The sequence below is a fragment of the Aquarana catesbeiana genome, linkage group LG05 (genome assembly GCF_042186555.1).
Source record: "Aquarana catesbeiana isolate 2022-GZ linkage group LG05, ASM4218655v1, whole genome shotgun sequence".
Lineage (NCBI taxonomy): Eukaryota > Metazoa > Chordata > Amphibia > Anura > Ranidae > Aquarana > Aquarana catesbeiana.
In genome coordinates, this window is record NC_133328.1 from 264,842,775 (window position 1) to 264,870,720 (window position 27,946).

Genomic DNA, 27,946 nt, shown 5'->3' on the forward strand with positions numbered 1-27,946 from the left:
GAAGTTTGTGTAGCTAGTGAAGAAATTTCGGTTTTGGCGGGAAAATGCGTCATTTTGTCGTGGCCTGGATTTTGTAGTCTGCCATGTGGCCATGGTCGCGGGCCATTTTGAGGACCTGTGGGTCATCCTAGAGGGGAAGCTGCTCCAATTCCTTTGTGTGTGTGTAGCCATGCGGTCTACTTTGCATTGAATTTAATAGCGTTAACTGAGGTTTTTTTGTACTTTTAGCGGTGTGTTTTTAAATATTTTGTAGTTCCTCACAGGGCAATTCAAGCCATTCCCGCATTGTTTTGGGTTTTTATCGCTTTAGCTGAGTCTTGTATTGTATAGCTTGCGGTAGAAAAAGGCTTTGGTTTTAAAACTTGTTTTATATTCACTTTATTGTTTAGAGTTGCTTTTATGCAGCGAGTAGTACGTTTTTTTGTTCACGCCCAGACTGTTAGTTTATTATTAGTTTGATCATGTAACTACTGAGACATCCTACAACTGTTGAAATGGACAACAGAAGGCTATCCTCATTTTATTTTTATTTATTTTTTGTGATTATTTAGAGAAGCGACATTGTTCTGTAGCGAAAACAAACAGAAGTGCTCTGTGTAGTTTAGTCTGGCGACGCAGTGTATGAGCGTACAACGGAAAACGCTTGTGTATGCATACACTGTGGGGGGAAGAGGCCTAATTCGGGGGGTGATAATGCCTCGGTTTAGGGTTTCTAGTTGGGGGACTAGACCAGATATAGTGGTTGTAGTCTGTCGATCCACAGTAAAAGAAGGCACCGGGCGGTGGTCTCCTAAATGGGTGCAATAGTGTCCCTGGACGCAGGGGTAAGACGATAAGCCGATTCGAATCGCCATGGGCACTAGGAGGTCCATGCAAGGGAAGGAATGGAGGCTTCCCACAGTCAGACGGCTGCAGAGTACATGAAAACTAGCTTTGGGGCAAAGGTCATGAAACCTCTAAAGGAATGGCATAGTTGGTCCAAGAATACTACTTGGGGTATCCCTCTAGAGGGGACATTTGATGCCTGGAGATGGGAGAAATTCATAACTGAGTTTAAACCCAGGCTCTGGGCAGCAAAGACCTTAGATGTAGCTCAGCTGTGGCTTCAGAAGTCTATTGTGGTAAACCGGCAGGGTATACAGAAAGTGGTTTCAGTCCGGAAGAACCACATTATATACACCTGGCCCGAGGGGATAGCAGTGACTGGTGATCCAATGCTGGAAGCGGAAGACGTTCTTTTTGGGCTAACTCTGCTGAGGCAGGCTGGGTCCACCAACACCTGATCTGTAGTAGTTTCCTCTGATGCTTCTGCCATCACCAATGTAACCAATGTAACCAACCCTCTCTACCAACACTTCATTTTGGTGGGATCAACAACTGCATTAAATTTAATTCCAGTTGTTTTGTAAAAGTTTTATACTGTAATACAGTTTTGGGTAGAGAGCAAACAGGAGGCATCCAAGTTATTATTGTAATATCTAGGTACAGATAGAAGCCATAATATTGTTTTGAATAGTGGAGGATTTCATTGGGCTTTGTAGTTTGTCTGACAACACATTTTAAATGTGAGGAGTAGTACGCTAGCATCCCGGGAGGCCATGTATAATAATCTGAGACGCCGGGTGCAAGTACTGTAAAAATAGTCACTAAGCAGTACTGCTCTGAAAGTTAGTGCAAGGGTGACACCAGTCAGACAGCTGCATAGTACATGAGGTCTGGGTTTGGGGCTCCAGACATGAGACCCCTTAAAGTTTGGCATATACGGTCAGAGGGTACAGTAATGTGTATTCCTTTGGAAAGTACTTTTGATGTCTGGAGGTACGAGACCCCAGAATAAAAATAACTTGGAAGTAGTTCAGCTGTGGCTTCAGAAATCTGTAATGATGAGTGAGTTGATGGATGTGTAGTACACGTTTGTGTGATTTTCAGGCCTGTTTTTGAACTTTGTGTGGCTGGTCCATGCAAAGATTTTGAGATGCTCTCGTGTTTTTCAAATTGTATTTTTTTCTATCGCTAAAAGAGTGAAGGCAGCATTCCATCTGAATGTTTTTTTTTTTCATTTTTTGTTTTGGGAATTATGAAATATCTCCCCCACATTTGTAGCTAAATGTTTGTCTCATGTTTTAGTCTTCTCAATGTTTGTATGTAGTAACAAGAATATGTTTGAACCTACCGCGACAGCCCTCTTACGTGTCACGGGTGTTGTATTTTAGTAAGAATGTGAAAGTAAGGGTTACAGAGGGTTTAGCTTTTATCGGTTTTGAGGAATGTCAGTGACAATTTACCAATGTACACAAATGTTGTATTGTTTACCATTAAATATGAAGGATAGAGTAATAACTTTTGTTTATAAGTATCTTTTCAGGTCCAAGGAGTTTCTGAAAGTGTATGTACATAGAAAGCAGGTATATAAGAAGGTAAAAGTATCATAGGCTATTTCACTGTTTTTTCTGCACCATTCTAAACCCTGCGTGTCTTCCTCCAGTTTGTAATGAGGAGGAAAAAAAGAGGGGATGAGAGTGGTAGGACACTCCCATATGAACCTTTTTTTCAATGGTTCCAGGTATTACACCACAGAAGCTAAGATGCAGTGACCACAGCCATTAAGTTCCCACATATCTGGGTTATTGCCATATGAGGTTTGTTTGGAGGTCAACCAAGACCAGAGTTGTACTTTCCTCGGCAGCTGTCAACACTCTCGGCTGATGGGGTGGGTGCAGTCACTGTAACATGAACTTCAAAAGGTCCACCACAGGGTTCATGAGTCCCTCCTGGACCCTGACACAATAACCAGTTTACATTATTTCTAACCAGGTGACTGAGTCGTTGTAAAGAAGCTTAAAGGACGGGACAACTGGGTCCACGCCTGTCACTGCAAGAAGCTGCTTAACTACACCAAAGGATGAGGAGTATCTTTGTTTATTTATATTTTTAAACTGTATTTTCCAACTAGCTAAGAAAGTGAACAGGACACATGGTTGGGTCTACTCTGAGTCTCCACCAAGCTCTAGTGCCCCAGGTGGTACATGCTATATAGGATGTTCATATTGGTATGAGGAGTTTTGACAAACTAGTAAAATCCAAACATACACTTGTCAATAGAACTTAACAATACATTTCTAGAGGGTAAAATTAATTACAATTTTAACAATAGCTCTGGTTCTTGCCAGCTTTGGTATCGGGATAACTAGGTAGCCCACAAGTGTGCTTCAACTTTAGTTTGGTATTAATGCGGATCTACAGCTTATTAGGTGATTCCCCCTAATGCAAGAGGTTCATTTGTGTTGGTGAAACTCGTCCTAGCATCTTATGTCGCGGCCGATCGTGAGGATCTGATGGCGCGTGAGAAGGTAAGAATGGCAGGGACAGCTGCTTGTACATGGCGGGGGCTTGGGCTTATGAAACGATTGAACAATTTCTCATCCATTGAGGATGGGATGATTCATGTAACAGTTGAAGCTACAAGGAAGTTCCCACAGTCCATATTGATAAGGCTTATATCCCTGCAAGGCAAAGCCAGAGCTGTAGCTAGTGAAGGTTGGAATCCTTTTAAGGGTTTAGGAAATGTTGGGGATTTAATTTTTTATTTTGCAGCGGATCATAGTTGAAGAAAGTAGGGGTATATTTACTCATGTTGCTTTTGTTTCTATTCCTTCTATATGCCCTGATGAGGTGCTCCTGTTGCCTGATTGGACACCTGACCAGAGCCCGAACAGATGACCACATCTTCCCCGATGAGACGCCCCGAAGCCCAACCCACATACAAGACACAGAGGATCCCAGACCGACTGGCGATTACTACAGCTCACCATGTCATCTCTCCTGAAGAACGGAGTCTACATGTCAAGCCGTGTTTTCCTTTTTATGGACTCATATGGACTGTAAGGACTGATTCATTTCCAGGTGTAAGAAGAAGATCAGGATTCATCGAGGGACACGTGGGATCATATGACAAGAGGAGGGGCTGTTGTGGAAAATTTTATGAAGATGTATTTTAATGTATTGTCATAAGAGTCTCCCAGTGTTCGTTCTCTCGCAGCCCGCTCTAAAAAGCAGACTGGGGCAGAATGACGCTGGTTGAGTTCCGTTTGCTAGTGGAAAGCTAATAGGGGAGGTAGAGAAGTGTTTGCGGAGTGGAGGCATGTCCGCCGGCTAAGGGCCCCTGTGCGATGCACAGAACGTTCGTCTGGTGCGGGTGTGTTCGCTCTGCAAAGACATTATTGGTTTAATGAGTGTGCGCTCGTGTCACCCCTGTATGCCTGATCAACATATTTGTGGCCCCATGAGTGTACACCTGCTGATAATCTCTCGTCCACAAGGACAGTAGAATAGTCCAGGTATGCGTTGTTCTCTGGAACAACACAGAATAAGGATTCCTAAAAACATGCATACACCCTGTCTCTGCTCAGACACGCCCATAAGACTCCTGTAGTCATTGTTCATTGGCTGTTGTGTTTCATGTGTTGAAAGTCATGTCTTTATTTGGTCATGTCCTTATATGGTCATTTCCTGTGATGTCATTATGTATTGAGGGAGTGAATGGCTGTTGTAGCCATCACTTCCTGTTTGTCATAGCTTTTGTGATGTTGGAAATAAAAGCAAGGGGGACTGCAAAGAGAGGGAGTCATGCTGAGATGAGGATGTAAGAATGTGGTAATGTCTGTTTACTGGGAAATGGGGAACCAGGGCAGACATGGGATCAAAAGGTACATTATATCTTTGGATGGAATGTGTGCTTATTAGAGACAGGAGAAGGGGGAAAAAAGGGGAACTCTTATTATTAACTTCATATGATTAGACATGTTATTTAATATCAAAATATATGTATAGTTTATACTATAAAAAAAAAATTGCTGTGCGCCGCTAAAGTGTTCGGGTTTGACTTGAAGAAAAGGCGGCAACCCTACCCGGAATAGACGTGGCAATAGCAGTTGGTGCCTATCTATCATTAAGAAGAAACACTTGGAAGAGCACTATTATTATCTGGGACTGCATTAAGGACTTTATGCTATTTTATTTTGTTGGATGTTAAAGTTTTTGGTTTTCATTTGTGCATACAGTAGAAGTAGGGTTTAAATTGAGCGCTGCACAAATTAGAATTTGGGTGTCCACATCACCTAGGCAGGGGCATAGACACCTGAAAAAGGACCCTCCTCTGCAATGAAGAGAATAGAAGACTAGGAACCGCACATGGACACAGGTATGTAAAAGGGGCTTTTAACCTAAGTTTTATTATTTAGTTAAGGTGTAGCTACACTTTAAAAGTGAATCATCATCTTGAAGAGACATGCATAATAAACAATTTTCTTGTATGTGAAATTAACATATATTACCATGTACTTTGCTTTCATCTGGAATGCTTCCATTCTGCAACATATACATGCTGCTATTTCTCTGGTAAAGAAAAAAATAAACAGGTGGTGTTTGTATGGTTTAATTATGTAAATCTTTGTATATTACAAGTACACAATATATAACCTAATATCCAAATTCAGCTAAAACATTTAATTTTGTTTTGAATAGCACAGGAAAGGTTAAAGTCTGTGTCCCAAATAATTATTCAAATATTTTAATAGTAAACAGGTCCAGTCTGAGTATGTAGGCTCTTTACACAATAGTCTAGAGTGGGCAACAGGGGACAAAGAGAAGGCAAATTTAATAAATACCTTTTGTAGCTTGTGTATACAAAGGAGCATGGGGGAGCTCATGTCCATAATGCGGGTGGTATTGACACAGCCCCAAATGATCCACAATGGCTCAAAATTGAAAAGCTGGAAAAAATATTTTAAAAGTGGAAGTAAAGTCCGCTATATTTTTTTAATTCCAAGGCCCCCCAGGGGGGTTATGCCATAATGTACAAGTATGCACAGCATATTAGTACATTTTGGCAGACTTACCTGTCATATAGTGTCCTCCCAGCACAGCACTGGGACCGATCTGGCGGGCCCCCGGCGCTTCCATCTTCGCACGGTATTTCTTTCCGGGTCCCGTGCCTTTGGCCACTTGATAGACCAGGCCGCGATGGCGCCACTCCCATGCATGTGCACGGGAGTCACATCACCGTGGCATGGATCAGGGGCCTTTTGGGGCTGTAAATGGTCTCTTCTTTCATAAATACCCTGCCTGTCACCCATTTGAAAAAAAAAACAAGTTTACTTCCTCTTTAAGCAACAGACAGCATGGATGCATGAAAGACAGAAGTTGTCAGACAGATCGGATTTCTTTTTATAAGGAGGTAAAAAAAACTTAGACAAAAGGAGTGGCTGTGGATGTAGTATACTTGGATTTTGCAAAAGCGTTTGACACAGTTCCCCACACACTGCTAATGTGTGAGGTAAAGTTTTCAGGCCTAGAAAAATCAGTCTGTAAGTGGATAGAAAACTGTCTAAAAGACCGTATTCAGAGAGTAATGGTTATAGATTCATACTCTGAATGGTCTAGTGTTGTTAGTGGCATACCCCAAGGCTCATTGTTGGGACCCTTACTTTTTAATATATTTATAAATGATACAGAGTCTGGGATTAAAAGTACCATTTCAGTCTCAGTAGATTGCTTTAAAAAAGGCCTGGATTCTTTCTTAAATGTACATAATATAACTGGATACTAACATTTATAGATAAATTTGATCCAGGGAATATCTGATTGCCTATTGGGGGATCAGGAAGGAATTTTTTTCATTTTTTTCCCCCTGCTGGAGCAAATTGGTTCAGGCTTTGCTGTTTTTTTTGCCTTCCTCTGGATCAACTGTGGGTATGGGATTGTGTTTATAGGATTGTAATTTTTTTCCTCCCTTTTATTGGTTGAACTAGATGGACTTGTGTCTTTTTTCAACTTTTTTCGACTAACTATGTCACTATGTCAAGTTTTATTGCTGAGTCCCTGTAGGGGAAAGAATGTCTAAAAAATGTTTTTTTTTTGCGGTCTAGGACTTCCTTTTTTGATAGTCACACACCACATGTTGTGATGGACATGACATAAAATTCCTCCACTGGAGTCACAGCAAAATCTAAAAGCTTGACTAAAAATGTACCTCTTTCCCATACTATCCAAAAACTGAAAAAAAAAAAAAAAAAGATCCTGGATCGGGCTTTAAACACACTGATATCAAGCTGAAGTAGGGTTGATGAGAGAAGAAAACATAATTCCCTTCATTATGAGAGGATTGTCAGATTTTGTCTACTGCCAATCCCTTTTTACCAATCCAACTTGCGAAGCCTTGTTAATAAGAAAAACTATAAGAATTAGTCAACTTCAGCTTTGCTTTATGAAAACAACATACTTTTTAAACAATATTATTGATGATATGTGCAACTTGAGAAGTGTGCAATGCGCAAAAAATATAACATAAGTTATAACTGTGGCATAATAATAAATAAAATCATATTATCTCACTCTTTGTCCTCGATCTCTTTTATAATTTTTGTTTATATGTTTTGCTTGCTTGCGACCAAATTTTGTTGACTTGAAAGACTCCAAACGCTTCTTCATTGTTCTTTGAAATATCTCCTTAGTTTGTGTTTCATCTTCATCTGTTGTAAGTTCGTGCCGACTATAAAGGTGTTTTTGCTGCAGTAAAAAAAAAAATACATTGAAACAAACCTTTTCACAGATTGTCACCACACGCATTGTGTTTCTGTGCTTAGATATAGTTTTGTGCAAAAGAGCAGTAAGTAAATAAGTAATGGAAGTTTTTTTTTATAATTCTTGCAAAACTCAATTTAATCCCAAAGTGTTTGCTGACGTCAGACACTATGGGAGGTGATTATGTCACTCCCTCTGTATTGTGACAATACTTGGGCCTAGCAGCTGTTGCTAGTCGTGAGAGCAGTTGTGAGTAAGACAGGGTGGGGGATCAGGGCAGGGGGAGCAATCACTGGAACAATGCCCTGTGTTGAAAGACAGTTTTTCCCCATCTCCCTTCCACTGGCTTTCAGCTGTTGCAAGGCATTGTTCCTGTGATTGCTCCCCCCACCTCACCTAGGGTTGTCACATTATTCAGACTGGACTGAGGAGTTGTGGAAGTCTTTGTGGTGGAGGTTCCTCAGATGTCCCACTACCCCGCAACGTCCAGTCCTGGTCTCCCCGATGACCTGCACTCCCCCTCTCCTCTTCCTGGGAAGCAGTTGTCTGGGAACTCTGACTCCCGGAGGACATGTTACCTCCTCTGCACAAGGACATCACTGTTCAGGGCCAGTGTGAAGACCCACAATTAGGCGTTGGGCATGGATATATGCAGGTAGGGGCAAAGGGGGGGCGAGTGACCCCCCCTGGAAATGGCAAGGGTCCGCCGTGGTTGCATCTGTAGCTCTTTACTGCCACCTCTGGCTGCTTCCTGTATGTGTGCCCCTCGTGTGTGCTGTAATGTATCACAGGGACATGTGGAAATAGGACCTGGGACAAGGAAGACCACCTTACAAGTGGGGGCTGTGAGTACAAGTGAAGGGAGGAGGCTGTTTGTGTACAGGGGGGCCAGAGCTGTGTGTGTGCTTACAGATGTGTGTGTGTGGAGGCCTGACATATATACAGCTGAGTGCATATACAGGTATGATCAGTGAAAGGGGGGGTGCCAAATATAGGAAATATATCATCTGTCCTGTATACAGCTATATACACTCATCTTCCTTCCTGTAGTCCCCCATCATCACTGACTGCATACTGCAAATATACATCATCTGTCCTGTATATATAGCTGTATATACCCACCTTCCTTCCTGTATATAGAGACATTCCTCCATCATCACTGACTGCAGATATACATCATCTATCCTGTATACAGCTCAATACACCCACCATCCTTCCTGTATATACTAATACCATCCACCGCCTCTATATACACAAACTGTACACCCTCCGTACTTTGCAGGCCACATTTGATGGGCACATGCCTGCGCTTTATGGGATAATGACTAAGACCCTCCCCTTCATGACATTATTGAAAAGGGGCGGAGGATGGGTGACCTTAAAATGATGAAAAATCCCTGAAAAAAGTTCTGCGGACGCCCATGGTGCTGGGGATGTCCCTACCAGAGACAGATGTGTGAAGGAAGAGTCCCGGAGGGACCTTCAGTGGCCATTTAAAATGAACGTCTACAAAGATAAATATAGTCTGCCATTACTCACTTCTTTATGAAAATTAAGAATGCCTGGTTGTTTCTGATTTCAGTATTTTCCTTGTCAAAAGAAGTTTATTGAGTATACAATGTTATAAAGATACATAAAGTAAGTTTACAAGGATCTATAAAGTAAGCTCATTGTTTTACAGTAGGGTTTATGTAGGTAAATATCATGAAATTTCAAATATTAAACATTGGGTTTACGTAAACATAACTTAAATTAAAGATATATATCATTTCCTTAGTTACTTTTGTAGGTATTTAAATGATTTATACCTACTATACATATTGTTTACAAGTAGAGTGTATATAGGTCAAATAAATTCTGATAATGAGCTTTAATCGTAAGGTGGAGAAAAGGAAAGAGAAAGAAGAAAAAGGGTTGAAAGGTAGAGGTATGGTCCACAAGGTTGTCCCGCTCGTCAGTTTATTATTCTTTTTAGTTCTCTTTGAAGCCTTAGAATGGGTGTCTCTGTAAGTCATTTAATCTGTTACCATGGCAACAGGACAGAGTCATTGAAGTTTAACAGGAACTGTTGTTTTATCCAAGGATGCCAAAGTTTTTCAAATTTTGGAATTTGATTTTGATCGATGGCTACCATCTTAGCATGGGACATTGTATTATTCATTCTGTGAATTGTTTCTGCTAGTACCAATGTAGGAGATTTCCATGCCTTGGCCACTGTTTGTTTTGCAGCCGTTATTAATTGGATCATAAGTTTGAATTGAGAGAGTGTTAACCATTCCGGTTTTAGATTAAGTAAAGTTAAATATGGATCTGGTTGTATTATTTTTTTAAATATTTTAGATGCAATCACGAAGACTTCCTTCCAGAAGGTTTGGATTACTGGGCACGTCCACCATATGTGTAAATATGTGCCTATTTCTGGGCATCCTCGAAAACAAAGAGCTGAGGTATTAGGTGAATATTTTGCCACTCTAGCGGGTACAAGGTACCAGCGAGTTAGGACTTTATAATTTGTCTCCAGTGCTAAGATGTTGGGTGAAGATGACTTAGACGTGAGCCATATGTTAGACCAGTCCGTGTCTTCTAAAGTTCGTCCCAGGTCCTCCTCCCACCTCTGAACGTAAGAGGGTCTATTAAGATTTGCTACTCCATATAATTGATTATAAAGTGATGAAATTGTACCTTTAGCAAATGGATCTTTTGTACAGATTGATTCAAAAATGGATAATTGGGATAATGGTGTATCCCCCTTTAGGAATGGTGTATAGAAATTTTTGATTTGGAGATATCTAAATATCTCAGAGTTTGGTAGATCATATTTTTCTCTAAGCGATGGGAATGAAAGGAATGATTTAGATGCTATGAAGTCATTTAGTGTCTGAATGCCTGATGTTGTCCAAGCTTTAAAAGAATTTGGGTAGATCCATGCCGGATAAAAGGCCGGATTTCTGATAAAAGAAAGGAGAGGATTGTGTGGAGATTGTAACTGATATTTGGTTTTTAGTTTATGCCAGAGAGATAAGAAGTGTTTAGTTATGGGATTATGAATTTTAAAGCGGTCTTTAGGATCAAGCCATAATAAATTTGATATTAATAGAGGGTCATTTTCTGAAGCCTCTATAAATACCCATAATGGGATTTCCTGTTTTGCATGGTATTTGGACAGACTGGCCAAATGTGCTGCTCTGTAGTAGTTAGTAAAATTAGGGTATCCCAGGCCTCCTTTATTTTTGGGAAGATGTAGTGTGTGTATAGGTATACGTGGTTTAGAAGAGCCCCATATAAATGAAGTTGCTCTTTTTTGTACTATTCTCAAAAAATAGGAAGGAATTGGAATAGGGAGGACTCTGAATAGATAAAGCAATTTGGGTAGAATAGTCATTTTGATTGCATTAATCTTCCCTATCCAGGATAAAGGAAGTTGCGACCATTGTTTTATTAGATTTGTGATCTGTCTTAATACAGGAGGATAATTGGTTGAGAATAAGTCAGAATGAGATGCTGTTAAATGAATTCCAAGATATGGAATTGATTTTTCTGCCCATGTGAATGGGAGTGCAGCCCTAGCCGGGATCAATTCCATGTTTGTGAGTGAAATATTAAGCACTAGGCATTTCTTAGGATTAATCATAAGGCCGGATAGGGCTGCAAATCCATCAAGAGCTGGTATTAAGTTAGGACCAGAGACCTGTGGTGATGATAGAAAAAGTAATATATCGTCTGCAAATATACATAATTTGTGTGTAATACCTCCTACTTCAATGCCAGTTATAGTTTGGTTTGTTCTGATGTATTGGGCCATGGGTTCGAGTATAAGGGCAAATAATAAGGGAGATAATGGGCAACCCTGTCGGGTACCTCTTTCGATATTAAAGGCTTCAGATTTGTATCCAGCATATTTTATATAGGCTTTCGGTTTATTATATAATGCTTTGATCCATGTTAAAAAGTGGGGTCCAAAACCCCATTTTTGTAATGAATATTGCATATATTGCCAGGATACTGTGTCAAATGCCCTCTTAACATCGAGAGATAGAAAACATAAAGGGATTTTCCGTTTTTTAGCAATATGTGCCAATAACACTGCCCTGCGTATATTATCGCCTGCCTGTCTATTTGGCATGAAGCCTACTTGATCTCTATGTATTAATTTTCCTATAATGCTATTGAGGCGTTTTGCTATTATTTTTGCTAATAATTTAATATCGAGGTTTAACAGAGAGATAGGCCGATAATTCACACAGGAAGTATCATCAGAAAGGGGTTTTGGGATCATACAAACAATTGCCATTAGTGTTTCTTGCCGAAAAGAATGTCCATCTAGAAGTTTGTTAAAAGTTTCAGTGAGAATGGGAGAGAGTATTTCTGAGAATGTTTTATAGTATAAAGCCGAGTAGCCATCTGGGCCTGGTCTTTTGTTAAGTTTTAGGTCTTTTATGGCGTTAGCAACTTCATCTATAGTTATAGGCTCATCCAAACTGCTTTTTTGATTCTGAGATAACTCAGGTAAGGTTATTTTTGAGAAGAAGGATTCAGCCTCTGTAGGATTAAATTCATTGTTTGTCTTGTATAAAGTTGCGAGATGTGAGTGAAATTTATGGACTATTTTAACTGGATTACAAGTGTAAACATTTTTTGATAATTTCAAACGTATTGGTTTGAAAGATTTGTTAGTTGAATTTAATGCCCGAGCCAAATATGTACCTGGTTTGTTTGTATTCATGTAGAAATTGTGTTTGGAGCGTTTGAGGGATTTATCAACTGACTCAGTGAGAAATAGATCGTATTCCAATCTAGATTTTTCCAGATGAGATTTTGTACTCTGAGATGGATTATCTTGAAATGATATGTAGGCTGCATTAAAATTGAGTTCTAGTTTTTTTGCTAGATTTTTGCGTTCCCGTTTAAATAGTGCCATTTGTCTTTGTATTGTACCACGCAAGACAGGCTTATGAGCTTCCCACAGTGTTATTGGGGAGATGTCTGTTGTATTATTAATTGATATGTATTCCTTTAAAGCTTGTTCAATGGCCATCTGATGTAGTGGGTGTTTGAGCATTATGTCTGGTAAGTACCACGTTGGGTCATGCGCTTTTGGTATGGCTGAGGCTATAGTAGTGTATACTGCATTATGGTCAGACCACGGAATCGGAATTATATCTGATGCAATAATTTCTGGTATCATTCCTATTGTTAGAAAAATATGATCTATTCTGGTGAAGGTTTGATGGGGGTGCGAGAAATAAGTGAATTTCTTTTTCATCGGGTTACTTTCTCTCCACGAATCTACCAGATTGTATTTGGAAAGAAGTTGAGAAAAAGGTAATCTAGAGGTTATTTTGGATGGTGTAAAAGGTGATTTATCTAGAAATGGGAGGAGGACCTGGTTCGAATCCCCACACATTATCACTGTTCCTATTTTGTGTGTATTAATCACTTGTAATATATGTGAGAGGAATGGTGTAGGTTGTTTGTTAGGAGCGTAGTAGGAAATCACCGTGATTGCTGTATCCATTATATAACCCATGAGTATCAGGTATCTACCTTCTGGGTCTTTAATTTCTGATGATAAGGTGAATGGTGTGGATCGGTGAAATGCAATTAGAGTTCCCCTTTGCTTGGTACAGGCAGAAGCCGTGTAAATTTGTTGATAAAAAGGAGAAATATATTTTGGAGTAGAATCTTTGGTGAAGTGTGTTTCTTGGAGGCATACTATGTGAGCCTTCTTGTTATGGAAAGTACGGAAGGCTTTGGTCCTTTTTTGAGGGACATTTATTCCCTGAACATTCAGGGAAAGTATATTCAGTGGTGCCATGGCAACAGATCAAATAGTTTTGACTTACTTTTTGTTATGCAGAGCTGACTGCGCAGATCAACCTGTGTGGACTGAAGAGATGAATAGATAGAAAAGAAACCAGTGAATTCTGGAGTAAAGAGTAAACAAAAAACGTATGAGATTAGATGATACATTGTATAAATTATTTTTTGCAAGTAATCACAATTTACCCGTGAAAGAGAATAAATATCTCTCTCAGGGGAATAAGTGCCTTCGTCACACTCCCACATAATATGGTTGGGAGAATGAGGAGGGCTAATGGGGGTACACGGATCTTCCGCTTACAGGAGAGAAGTGCTATGTCAAAAGACATCAAAATGATGTTTCATTAATTGGAGTGCAGAATATAGTTTTTGTTGAAATTATTTATTCCAGGGTGGTTGTATATGGTTAGTCTTGCCCTGGGCTAAATAATTCAGTTAGAAAGGTACTGTTAATAACTTTGGTATTGATGAAGATAGTTTGAATTATTTTGGGATTTTAACCCTTTTAGAGTAAACAATTACATATTTTATTCATATGTAACTGTTTAGATATGTTAACTCATAAAATTGAGGTTGTATTGCTTCAGATTAGAATAAACAAAAACATAATTCTAGGAACTAGTTAGGTAATAATATATTTGTTTTAAGAAAAGAAAGAAAAAGCTTCCATTACTTCTGGATTATTGAACATATTTGTCCTAAAAAGTAATAAATCTATTGTTATTACCTGATAATATATAACTGAACAAGAATTTCCTTATTTCACTTATATATTCTAAGGCTATATGAATCAGAAGTAATAAGAAATATAACTGGAATGTAACATGATCCCACACAGTGTGTGACTATCAGAATGCAGTTACATTCAGTTATAAATACAGGTTTTTTATAGAGAACCATCTCTTAGTATAATAAATGAAGAGATATCAGGAATTAGGATGTCAGTCCATTGAATCTTCTTGGTCCATGGATGATGTGGCATAACGGCCTCTTTTGTGAGAATGATGATTCCCATTTTGTTCTGATATTTTCTGGGTGCTGCCTGAAGGTGAAGATGATGCCATTCTTCTGCGTGTGGGAGTGTTGCTGCTTGTGGGTTCTGTCAGATTTAATTTTAAAAGGGTTTGTTGTAGTTCATCTGCTGATCTGCTTCTGTAAATTGTACCTTGGTAGTTAAATCTGACTGAAAAGGGGAAGCCCCATTGATACATAATGTTGTGGCGTTGCAGTTCCATTAGTTGGGGTTTCATGGATCGTCTTTTAGTAATAGTAAGTTGGGATAGGTCAGCAAAAATTTGATAATTGTGTCCTTGAAAATTAAGTTCCTTTTTTTCTCTTGCAGCAATTAGTATTTGTTCTTTCGTTCTGTAATAATGAAATTTTGTGATTATATCACGTGGGGGTCCATCTTTCTTTTTGGCTGTGAGGGCTCTTTGTACTCTGTCCAGTTCTAAACGTTCAATAGGGATATCTGGCTTTAGTTCTTGTAATAGAGCAGTAATAGTAGATTGCAGGTCTGTCACAGTTTCAGGTATTCCCCTTATGCGCAAGTTTGAACGTCTGGCTCTATTTTCGTAATCTTCGAGCTTAGTTTGAAGTATTAAATTCTCTTTTTTTAATTGTTCCAATTCTGTTATATTTTCTTGGGTTGTAATTTCAATTTCATCCATTTTTATTTCTAAGGCTGCGGTGCGGTTTCCCAGCTCTCTTATTTCTTTGGTTAGGCTTTTTGTTATTTGGTCTGAGGTTTGTTTTAAAGCCTTATGAAGCATCTTTTCAAATTGTAATAATATTACTGGGGATGCTGAGGAGGCTTGTGGAGAAGTTTGTGAGAGGATTTGTTCTGTATCTGACTCAAATGGAGAGTCTTGCTGTGACATTTTCTGTCTGTAAGAGCGCCCTGATGCTGTATATTGTGAGGTGACTGGAGCTGCTTCAGCTGCAGTGAGTGCCTGTGAGCTCTTTGTGAGGTGATTTTTATTTCTGCCACGGCTTCCTCCCAGTACCATATTTCCTGCCCAAACTTTCACAGTTTGTTCCCAAGGGTAAAAAGGTTCAAATGGATACCTTTTGAGCCTGCAGGCTCCACTTTGTCCTTCTCTTCTCTCCTCAGCGGTGTGGAGCTCTAACAATGCATGTCTGCCCTGCTAGGCTCCGCCTCCTGCCCCCCCTGGTTTCAGTATTTTAAGACTTGAAGAAAGCATGCAGTTTGTTGAACTGGATAGAATTGTGTTTTTTTTTTTTTTTTTTTGCAAAGTGGCTAACTGTGTAACTATGTAAGATCCTATAATTCAGAGTGAAGCCAGTACTCTTGAGCTTTGTACTTGTCTTAGGTCAGTGACTCAGAAAGTCCCGAAGCCACTGGATCAGTAACACAACCTTGGTACTAGTATTTCTAGGAAAGATCAATAACAGCATCCTCCATGCTTCCTTATCCCTATAGGTTTCCTTTAAAGCCCAACTGAACTTTCAGTTTTTAAAATTTAAGTTAGCTAAATGTGTGGAAGCGGTGGTCTTTCTGCAGAGGTCCAACACATCTTCAGTTGAGTCAGAACTACATCTATTCGATCAGCAGGGGGCACTGAGCTTTATTGAGTGCAGAGCTATAATTGGGACTTAGGAAGGTGCATGTTGGACCTCTGCAAAGAGACCACTGCTTCCTAACAAAGAGCAAGTGACCATCTTTAAAGCATGCTAGCAAAGAGATAGGCTCTACTCAGGATCTTGCCGCTTTCTAAAGAAAATAAACCTTTACTTTGATGCACCTGGAATTTATTTAGGCTTATTAGCTTAAACTGAAAACTCAGTTGGGCTTTTAAAGGCAAAGTGACACTATATTTCTACAGGCCTCTTCCCCTTCCCCAATTCTCTTCCATTACCAGTGATTCTGCACTGTTCCTGTCTCCATGTCAGAGGCTATGGGGAAAGGTGACATCCCTCTGTCGTAACAGTGTTTGAGACTAGCAAATAACTGCTAGACCTGTACACTGTTGATGGGAAAAGATCACACATTCCCCATACCAGGTTTTCTGTTTAGCAGCAACATAGGTAGGAGAGGCCTAGAATAAATGGTATTGTGAGTATAACTGAGGAAGTAGAGGCTATTAGAAACACACCATTACTTTGCCCTGAAAAGGACAAGTGACTGTGTCTCTTTAACATGCACATGTGCCCAGGCAATGGACATAAAAATATTCCAATATTCTTCAACAGTACTGCAAGCACTATATAATAAAGTCATCTTCAAAATTCACAACAGAGGCAATGCAAGTCAATGCTCCTATCCCCTTAGCGCTTGTTTACGCAAAAGTGTGATAGGCTACACACGGACTACTCACAAACTGAGTCTTCAGATCAGGGCCGCTGATAAGGGGGTATCACCAGCCCTCCACTCCTACCAAATTAGCAAGGGGGACCTGAAGGTAGAGCAGTGACTCCCAAATTCTGCGCACCAATGTGATAATCCCCTGCTCTGCAGCTATTTAAAAAAATAAACTTCTCTGGCCCCTTGTGTTTAGTGGGAGCCGGGGGCATACCTCGGACTATTTAACCACTTTTGGGTTTAGCCTGACAACTACATTGAAGCCCTGGCTCTTCTATATCAATACACCGCTGCCGGTCGAGACTTAAAGTGATTGTAAAGTCTAGTTTTTTTTAAATAACAAACATGTTATACTTATCTCCTCTGTACAGTTGGTTTTGCACAGAGCAGCCCAGATCCTCCTCTTCTCAGGTCCCTCTTTGCTGCTCCTGGCCCCTCCCTCCTATCGAGTGCCCCCACAGTCAGCAGCTTCCTATGGGGGCACTGGAGCCGAGTCACAGCTCTGTGTGTCCATTCAGACACAGAACCCCGACCCGGCCCTGCCCCCTCTGTCCCCTGATTGGCTGACTGACCTTGACAGCCGCGGGAGCCAATGGCGCCACTACTGTGTCTGAGCCAATCAAGAGGAGTGTGCTGGATGGCTTAGACATACGTTTACATCGCTGGAGAGAGATGAGGCTCAGGTAAGTAATTAGGGGGTGTTGGGGAGGCTGCTACACACAGAAGGTTTTTTTTTCTTAATGCATTAAAGCAGAGTTCTGCTTAAAAAAAAAATTAAAAGTCAGCAGCTACAAATACTGCAGCTGCTGACTTTTAATAATTGGACACTTACCTGCCCCAGGGTCCAGCGATGCGGGGGAACTAAGTGCTGCTTGTCTCCCCCTCCTCTTTGCGGCAGCCGGACACCCACTGCGCATGCGTGAGCCGCGCCGCGTGCCGTCACTGGCCGGGCAATCATCTGGAACCTGTGAAATGTCCCAGATGATTGCCGATAGGGAGGGGGAGAGGTTATCTCCCTTCTGGTGCCACTGTGTGCCAGGAAGAAGTGGGAGCTGGGACCCTCTAAAAAGAGGGTACCCGCTCCCCCCCCAAATAAATGACATGCCAAATGTGGCATGTCAGGGGGTCACCTCCCTTAAAGCGGAAGTTCCATTTTTGGGTGGAACTCCACTTTAAGATAAAAAAACCTTCTGCCTTTACAACTCATTTAATTGTCAGGAGTGTTGCTGCAGATTACTCCGAAAGTAGTTAAATAGTCCAGTTTCTGCCCACGGGCCCCACATTCTCCTGGCCAAGCTGGAGCAATCAGAATCACTGGCGTTCCTTCCACCTGAATCCTGAGGAGTAGATGTGGAATAAGCTGTAATAGACGAAAGATATAAATTAGACAGACCTGGTCCCAAGGTTTCACCAGAGCATCTACTGCAAATGCTTGAGGATCCCTGGTCCCAGAAATAAACTTGTCCAGTTTGACACCCCTGGATGGAGAGCACACTTCCCTGGTACCAACTGTCAGTGGCTAAGGAAGTCCACCTGCCAATTTTTCCAGAATGTGACCTGTAGCAAAAGCAGGGACATGACACTCTGCCTAAGACAAGATAGGGTCCATCTCTTCCTGGACCACTTAGCTCCTGGTGCCTGTTTGATGATTAATATATGCCACGGCTTTGTTGTTGTTTTCCGACTGAACCCCTACAGGAAGACAGGTAGCTGTTTTGACCATTGCAAAAGAACTAGACAGACTACCCTCGGTTCCAGCGCACTGATAGTTAGACTTCTCTTGCGGAGACCAAGTTTCATGCACCAAATGGTGATCCAGAGCTCCCCCCAACCTGTCAAGCTGGTGTCCATCATCAGCACCTTCAAGACCTGCCCCTAACCTTTGGGAAGCTATCCACCAGTCTAAGGACTGAAGAGTGCTGGGATGTAAGGATATTAGAGAAAAGACTGAAATATTCCCCCAACCTGAAGGAATGGGGGTGCCCCTTCATTCAGAGGGAGTCCAATTTTCCTGGCTTGGCGTACCGAGACTACTTACGGAACTGGGACTGAGGTTTCACTCTGGAGGTCGAGGCCTGAGAGCACCAAAAAGACTGCCTCAAAAAGAAGGAGTAGAAGTAGAGGGAGCAGCTGCCCATTGAGTTGAAAATTAAAACTAGCTGACAGCTTCTTGCAGGGGAATTCTACAGATTAACATTTTAGCCAAATAATCCTTTGCATGTTTATGTGAAAGTCCCAAATAGAAATCTGCCAAACGCTCACCTAAATCAACCTCACTGCCTGCGGATTTTAACTCCTTGCAAAGACGTCTTACTCCAACCTTAAATCGGTATTAACCACTTGAGCCCCGGACCATTATGCTGCCTAAGGACCAGAGGTCTTTTTCCAATTTGGCACTGCGTCGCTTTAACTGCTAATTGCGCGGTCATGCAATGCTGTACCCAAACGAAATTTGCGTCCTTTTCTTCCCACAAATAGAGCTTTCTTTTGATGGTATTTGATCACCTCTGCAGTTTTTATTTTTTGCGCTATAAACGGAAAAAGACCGAACATTTTGAAAAAAAATGATATTTTCTACTTTTTGTTATAAAAAAAATCCAATAAACTAAATTTTAGTAATACATTTAGGCCAAAATGTATTCGGCCACATGTCTTTGGTAAAAAAAATGTCAATAAGCATATATTTATTGGTTTGCGCAAAAGTTATAGCGTCTACAAACTAGGGTACATTTTCTGTAATTTACACAGCTTTTAGTTTATGACTGCCTATGTCATTTCTTGAGGTGCTAAAATGGCAGGGCAGTACAAAACCCCCCCAAATGACCCCATTTTGGAAAGTAGACACCCCAAGGAAATTGCTGAGAGGCATGTTGAACCCATTGAATATTTATTTTTTTTGTCCCAAGTGATTGAATAATGACAAAAAAAAAAAAAATATTTACAAAAAGTTGTCACTAAATGATATATTGCTCATACAGGCCATGGGCCTATGTGGAATTGCACCCCAAAATACATTCAGCTGCTTCTCCTGAGTATGGGGATACCACATGTGTGGGACTTTTTGGGAGCTTATCCGCGTACGGGGCCCCGAAAACCAAGCACCGCCTTCAGGATTTCTAAGGGTGTAAATTTTTGATTTCACTCTTCACTGCCTATCACAGTTTCGGAGGCCATGGAATGCCCAGGTGGCACAAAACCCCCCCAAATGACCCCATTTTGGAAAGTAGACACCCCAAGCTATTTGCTGAGAGGCATATTGAGTCCATGGAATATTTTATATTTTGACACAAGTTGCAGGAAAGTGACACTTTTTTTTTTTTTTTTGCACAAAGTTGTCACTAAATGATATATTGCTCACACAGGCCATGGGCATATGTGGAATTGCACCCCAAAATACATTTAGCTGCTTCTCCTGAGTATGGGGATACCACATGTGTGGGACTTTTTGGGAGCCTAGCCGCGTACGGGGCCCCGAAAACCAAGCACCGCCTTCAGGATTTCTAAGGGTGAAAATTTTTGATTTCACTCTTCACTGCCTATCACAGTTTCGGAGGCCATGGAATGCCCAGGTGGCACAAAACCGCCCCAAATGACCCCATTTTGGAAAGTAGACACCCCAAGCTATTTGCTGAGAGGCATGGTGAGTATTTTGCAGCTCTCATTTGTTTTTGAAAATGAAGAAAGACAAGAAAAAAATTTTTTTTTTTTCTTTTTTCAATTTTCAAAACTTTGTGACAAAAAGTGAGGTCTGCAAAATGCTCACTATACCTCTCAGCAAATAGCTTTGGGTGTCTACTTTCCAAAATGGGGTCATTTGGGGGGGGTTTTGTGCAACCTGGGCTTTCCATGGCCTCCGAAACTGTGATAGGCAGTGAAGAGTGAAATCAAAAATTCACGCCCTTAGAAAGCCTGAAGGCGGTGCTTGGTTTTCGGGGTCCCGTACGCGGCTAGGCTCCCAAAAAGTCTCACACATGTGGTATCCCCGTACTCAGGAGAAGCAGCAGAATGTATTTTGGGGTGTAATTTCACATATTCCCATGGCATGTTTGAGGAATATATCATTTAGTGACAACTTTGTGCAAAAAAAAAAAAAAAAAATTTGTCTCTTTCCCGCAACTTGTGTCGCAATATAAAATATTCCATGGACTCGACATGCCTCTCAGCAAATAGCTTGGGATGTCTACTTTCCAAAATGGGGTAATTTGGGGGGGTTTTGAACTGTCCTGGCATTTTATGCACAACATTTAGAAGCTTATGTCACACATCACCAACTCTTCTAACCACTTGAAGACAAAGCCCTTTCTGACACTCATTGTTTACATGAAAAAGTTATTTTTTTTTTGCAAAAAAATTACTTTGAACCCCCAAACATTATATATTTTTTTAAAGCAAATGCCCTACAGATTAAAATGGTGGGTGTTTAATTTTTTTTTTCACACAGTATTTGCGCAGCGATTTTTCAAACGCATTTTTTGGGGAAAAAAACACACTTTTTTAAATTTTAATGCACTAAAACACACTATATTGCCCAAATGTTTGATGAAATAAAAAAGATGATCTTAGGCCGAGTACATGGATACCAAACATGACATGCTTTAAAATTGCGCACAAACGTGCAGTGGCAACAAAATAAATACATTTTTAAAAGCCTTTAAAAGCCTTTACAGATTACCACTTTAGATTTACAGAGGAGGTCTACTGCAAAAATTACTGCCCTCGATCTGACCTTCGCGGCAATACCTCACATGCATGGTGCAATTGCTGTTTACGTTTGACGACAGACCGCCGCTTGCGTTCGCCTTAGCGCGAGAGCAGGGGGCGACAGGGGTGCTTTTTTTTTTTATTTATTTTTTTTCTTTATTATTTTTTTTGCTTTTTTATCTTATTTTTAAACTGTTCCTTTCATTTTTTTTTTTTTTTTTAATCATTTTTATTGTTATCTCGGGGAATGTAAATATCCCCTATGATAGCAATAGGTAGTGACAGGTACTCTTTTTTGAAAAAATTGGGGTCTATTAGACCCTAGATCTCTCCTCTGCCCTCAAAGCATCTGATGACACCAAGATCGGTGTGATAAAATGCTTCCCCAATTTCCCAATGGCGCTATTTACATCCGGCGAAATCTAAGTCATAAAATGCTCGTAGCTTCCGGTTTCTTAGGCCATAGAGATGTTTGGAGCCACTCTGGTCTCTGATCAGCTCTATGGTCAGCTGGCTGAATCACCGGCTGCATTCTCAGGTTCCCTGTTGAGACAGGAGAGCCAGAGAAAAACACGGAAGACAGTGGGGGGGGGGCTTTCCCTCCCACGGCTTGTAAAAGCAGTCTAGAGGCTAATTAGCCACTAGGATTGCTTTTACATGAAAGCCGACCGCTGGCTGAAAAGAATGATACCAAGATGATACCTAAACCTGCAGGCATCATTCTGGTATAACCATTCAAAGTCGTGAATGGCGTACCTGAAGACAAAAAAATGGTTAACAATAAAGCACAGTAAACGGTAAAGTATAAAAAATTGCATACCTGAAAAGCAAACATGATAAAACATAATAACAATAAAACATTGCAGAATAGAATACAGTAAAAAAGAGCAGAACAAGAGAGAGAGAATAGAGAGAGAGAGAACAATAAAACGACAACTATTTTTTTTTATTTTATATATATTTTTTTTTTTTTACACTTTTTTTGTAACTAACTTTTATAACTGTAACCGGTTCCAGGTTCGGGTCTCTCAAAATGCGATGGCATCTTGGGAGACCCTGTGAAAGTGTGCCTAGTCTGTGCAATGCTGTACCCTACGCTAATACTCTACTAGTGAATGGTAGCGTTCAAAACATTCACCAATGCAAAGACCAGGATTGTCAGGACAGGAGGGACAATAATAGCGGGTGTCACGCCTATATCCGCGCTTGCTGCAGACACAACATCTTTTTTTGGGGGGTTCGTTGGGTAGGGGTACTCGGGAGGACATAAAGAAAATGCCTCTCATGCAGCCGACTGCATTTGGTTGGGGATGTGAATGGGGGAAGTACGGGCGCTGCAGAAGCGGTGGGTTCCCAATTAGGATTGGCGAATGCAGCAGGAAGGGCATTATGGGCACGACGGGCCTGTGTTTGTCTTCTTGGTGGCAGCGGGACACTACTTGTGCTTGCCACCTCACCAGCTTGAACTGCACTTATGGGACTCGCCACGTCACCAAGTGTTACTGCAGTGCTGGTTTGACTACGACCGGGGTGTACTAGGCCGCTGGCGCTTGCCAGTTCAATAAAAAGCTACCAAAAAAACTGTTAGCGATCGCAGGGATCAGGCCTGACTCTGCGAACGCTGCAGTTATGCGTTAAGTGTTTTGTAAGTGACAGTGATCGATCGATACTGCACTTGGGTGGGCTGGGCCGGGTGGAGGGGCAAAATGCAGGTGCTAGCAGGTATCTGGGCTGATCCCGCTAACACTGCGTTTTTGGGAACCCTAAACTGCTGGGGACGCCAGTATAGATCTGATCGGATCAGATATTGATCCGTTCAGATACTATACCACTAAGGGAGGTGTACGGTGCGTGCGTGGGTGTTAGCGGTACTGGCGCTAATCTGACGCTGCTTGGGGCTGGTGCTTGCCAGTTCACCAAAATACTACCAAAAAAACTGTTAGCGATCGCAGAGATCAGGCCTGACTCTGCGAACGCTGCAGTTATGCATTTAGTGTTTTGTAAGTGTCAGTGATCGATCGATACTGCACTTGGGTGGGCTGGGCTGGGCTGGGCCGGGCGGAGGGGCAAAACGCAGGTGCTAGCAGGTATCTGGGCTGATCCCGCTAACACTGCGTTTTTGGGAACCCTAAACTGCTGGGGACGCCAGTATAGATCTGATCGGATCAGATATTGATCCGATCAGATACTATACCACTAAGGGAGCTGTACGGTGCGTGCGTGGGTGTTAGCGCTACTGGCGCTAACCTGACGCTGCCTGGGGCTGGTGCTTGCCAGTTCACCAAAATGCTACCAAAAAAACTGTTAGCGATCGCAGGGATCAGGCCTGACTCTGCGAACGCTGCAGTTATGCGTTTAGTGTTTTGTAAGTGACAGTGATCGATCGATACTGCACTTGGGTGGGCTGGGCGGAGGGGCAAAATGCAGGTGCTAGCAGGTATCTGGGCTGATCCCGCTAACACTGCGTTTTTGGGAACCCTAAACTGCTGGGGACGCTAGTATAGATCTGATCGGATCAGATATTGATCCGTACAGATACTATACCACTAAGGGAGGTGTATGCTGCGTGCGTGGGTGTTAGCGGTACTGGCGCTAATCTGATGCTGCCTGGGGCGACGCATATCACCGCCGGGCGATCAGGGGGCTAAACCTTTATTTGGTAATAAACGGCGGGTGCCCTGACACTATAAAAAATAAACAAACTAACCAGCGTCACCCGTAACAGTTATACGGTGATCAGTGGTGAAAGGGTTAACTAGGGGGCAATCAAGGGGTTAAAACATTTATTCGGTAGTATATGGGGGTCCCTGTCGCTATAAAACGCTGACGGCGAACCTAAATATTTAGGTCCCTAACTAGCGTCACCAGCGACACTAATACAGCGATCAGAAAAATGATCGCTTAGCGACACTGGTGACAGGGGGTGATCAAGGGGTTAAAACTTTATTAGGGGGGGTTAGGGGGGTATCCTAGACCTACAGGGGGGTAATACTGACTGTCCCAACACTGTAACTGTCACAAACTGACACCAATGCAGTAATCAGAAAAAAAAAAAAAAAAACTGCTGGTGTCAGTTTGTGACGGGGGGGGGGTGATTGGGGGGGGATCGGGGGGCGATCGGGGGGGGATCGGGGTGTTTAGTGTGCCTGGCATGTTCTACTGTGTGTGTGTAGTGTTGTGCACTCACATACCTGTCTTCTCTCCTCGGGCCGGAACGGAAATTACCGAGCCGAGGAGAGATGACATCATTTCCTTTGCTGCTGTTTAGCATACAGCAGCAAAGGAATGATGTGATTAGCTGGCGGCGATCGCGAGGGGGGGGCCACGAACGGATGGCCTCCCCCTCACCTCTGATCGCCGCTGGACAAAAGACGACCGCCTCGGGCACCGGGGGGGGGTCCGATGGGACCCCCCACCCGCGGAAGGCAAATCACGTATATGTACGTGATTTTGCCTGTCCGTGCCACCTTGCCGACGTAAATCGGCGTGAGGCGGTCGTCAAGTGGTTAAACCCACAAACAAACATTTCTTTCCTTTATTTTCAACCTGGTGATCCAGTCAGTAAGTCTGTTATATTCCTACAGAACAAGCTGTTCTGCAAACGCAGAATTTAGAGGCTTGAGACAAACCATTTAACACTGACGGGGGTGCTTACAATGGTCAGCTTTTATTCATGTAAAACATTTATCCCAAAAGGAACAAAACTTTTTCTGTAACGGCTTAAAAAGTGTTAGCAGGAAGTCAGCCTTAAATAGTTAGTCAAGTGCATCTATTTCTGCTAGTGCATCTAGCACTCCTTTCCCCCAGAATAACAATGCTGCTGTTCAAAGGTGTCTGTTACTCATTAATCCAGATTGAAGCCACCCTAGGGCAAGGAGTGTGTTACTGGAAGGATCACCAGGTGAAAACAGAAGGTAAAGAACCTAAAAAAGAAAACAAATGTAGCCACCACATCTAATGATTGGTAAGCTGCAATATAAGACATTTTTTATTTTGGGTTTATTAACCACTTGACATCTGGCTCACGCCGATATGCGTCGGCAGAATGGCACCGCTGGGCAAACTGCCATACCAAAAAACAACAAAAAGTGTAGCGCTAAAACTTTATCACATATGGGTGGGTAGATATACAGTGAAAGAGATCACCAATGGAGAGACCCATATATGGCTGAAAAGACCCGTTATAAAAGTTTATGGTCAAACGATAAATAACGGTGTTTTAGTCCTTTAGATAAACAATATATATAAATCCAGTATCCCAAAACAGCAGACCAGCTTACTACCACCGAGAAAAATGAAGGCTTACCAGATGTGGTGGACCCAGCAGGGCATACGCCAAACTGGGTCAGATAAGGCTTGGGTGGTAGAGAGATGTGGATATCTGTGGTGTCGCAGACTGCTTGATTCCTCCAACCGGTGTCCGGATCCTGGAAGATGTGTGGAATTCAAGGGATATGGATGGTTCTGTAAGTCCCAGGATGGAGGGGGTGAGGTGTTCCGTGGGTGGTTCCCTCAAACCAACATTCATAGGGTATAGATATTGAACGGAGAAGAAAGAAAAAAGGGCCACATAGTGTAAATCCGCATAAAAAGTTTAATAAAAAATATAAGGAAATACACTCACGTATAAGTCCACAGGATAATACAGCGCTGAGAGAAAAAGTGGCGACAATGGGGTCCTGCCCGACGCGTTTTGTCCTAAAAAAGGCGTCATCTGGGGGGTTACCCCCACTGTAGCCACACTCATATATATAAGGGGTGCTTCAATTATCATGAAAAGCGGCTCCACATTGAAAAAACAGCACTTCCGGTATTGGCCAAAATGGCCGACCGGCGTGCGTTCCAAGCTTGTGTTCCACACGTCACTTCCGGGTTGAAGGATAAACTGGAAGTGGGGAAACGATCAAGAATGGAAGAACGGAAAAATACTAGCAGGGCTAAGTGTGGCAGAATGTCTTAAACGGGCTGATAGTGAAAACATGCAGTAGGAGTGATAATGAGGAAGAACAACCTGGTGCTGCGCATTGCGCAATGTGTGTGCACAGAAGGCCATAGGAAGTGTCTCAGAATATGTCAACAGGAAGTGACATAGGTGGTGACGGTGAGCGCTACAGCAGGCGCTGTGATTGGTCTTACCAGGTGGGGAAGAGAAGATGGAGTGGGAGGGGCGAGTGAGCGCCGTAAGGCTGTGATTGGCCATACACTGTGAAGAAAAATAAATATATAAAAACGGGATACCGCGATCAGAGTACCTAATGCATGTGCAGTGAAAGGGCAAAAATATGTATATACATACAGTGCTTGGTAATGTACTATAATGTAGGGACCTGAACACAGGTGCAATAGTGAGTTACACAGGTGGACATGGAATTTGGATCTCATAACCGAATAAACATATTGGAAACGGTGTGTATAAAAAAAGTGCTTAATGGGAAAAATAATGGAGCGGGTTTCCAGGAACCGCATATAAGGCAATATGCATAAAAACAAAAGAACAAATGTACAAATCATAAAGGTCATATCTGTAGATATATATGTACATATAACAAACCGACAAATTTTTAATAAAATGCACTATGTAGTGTCACATGAGTATATACGAGAGTCGAGACATAAAAACAAATAAGATGGCAAAGGACATAAAAGAGGGAAACGATTCCCAAAGTCCAAAAAAAGGGGGGGAGGGGGGGAACAGGAGCAGTGGAACCCCCAAAAAAGGGGGAATTGGGGGAGAGAGAGTCTGGTAATTGGAGGTGGATGTCAGGCTCTATTGATGAAAGCATTGACATCCAACTCCACATTAATACCTGACGGAAAAAGGGTGCGGAGCTCATGGATCCAAAAAGTCTCCAATCTAGATACACCTCTAGTCATGGCTCCACCCCTCCACGGGGGAACGTATCGGTCTATCACTGTAAATTGTGTGCCCGCAAGCACCCGATTATGGTGTAACTTATAATGTCGGGGAACTGTGTGCTTGGTATCACCGCTTTTGATCAAAGCTATATGCTCCGCTACTCTTATAGAGAAAGAACGAATGGTACGGCCTACATATTGCTTGCCGCAATGGCATGTAATTAAGTAGACGATGTGACTGGTGGTACAAGTACAGAAGCGCTTGATGGAGTACCGTCTCTGTGTAACTGTTGAAATAAAGGATGTAGTCTTCCTACCTATACCAGAATTGTGCCGACATACTATGCATTTTCTGCAAGAGTAGAACCCTTCCATTTCATGAAAAAGGGGTTGGTGTACAGGGGGGTCAATGATATTCGGGGCAATTTTGCTTTGCAAGGTGGGCGCACCCCTAAAGATGACTTTCGCCCTGTCGGGTAAGACAGTATTCAAAACCCGGTCATTCTTAAGAATGTCCCAATGTCTGGACACAATGGCTTTAACCTGTTTATGTTGATTGGAGAAGGCAGTAAAAAGGGACCACCTAAAAGTCTCGTCCCGTTCTTTCTTAGGCTTCTCAACAAGGAGAGACTCCCTATTGGTTTCTAGGGCACGCTGAGACTCTCG

General features: G+C 42.0%; 1 protein-coding gene across 1 annotated transcript in view; it reads right to left on the minus strand.

The window, feature by feature from the left end:
* SLC9A3 (solute carrier family 9 member A3) overlaps nucleotides 1-27,946 on the minus strand; it is a gene marked incomplete in the record, with an annotated part of 668,605 nt that overhangs the window by 37,280 nt on the left and 603,379 nt on the right. The window contains 2 exon segments of the mRNA XM_073630751.1: nucleotides 5,334-5,394; nucleotides 7,393-7,566. Coding sequence (XP_073486852.1) covers nucleotides 5,334-5,394; nucleotides 7,393-7,566 — 235 coding nt within the window.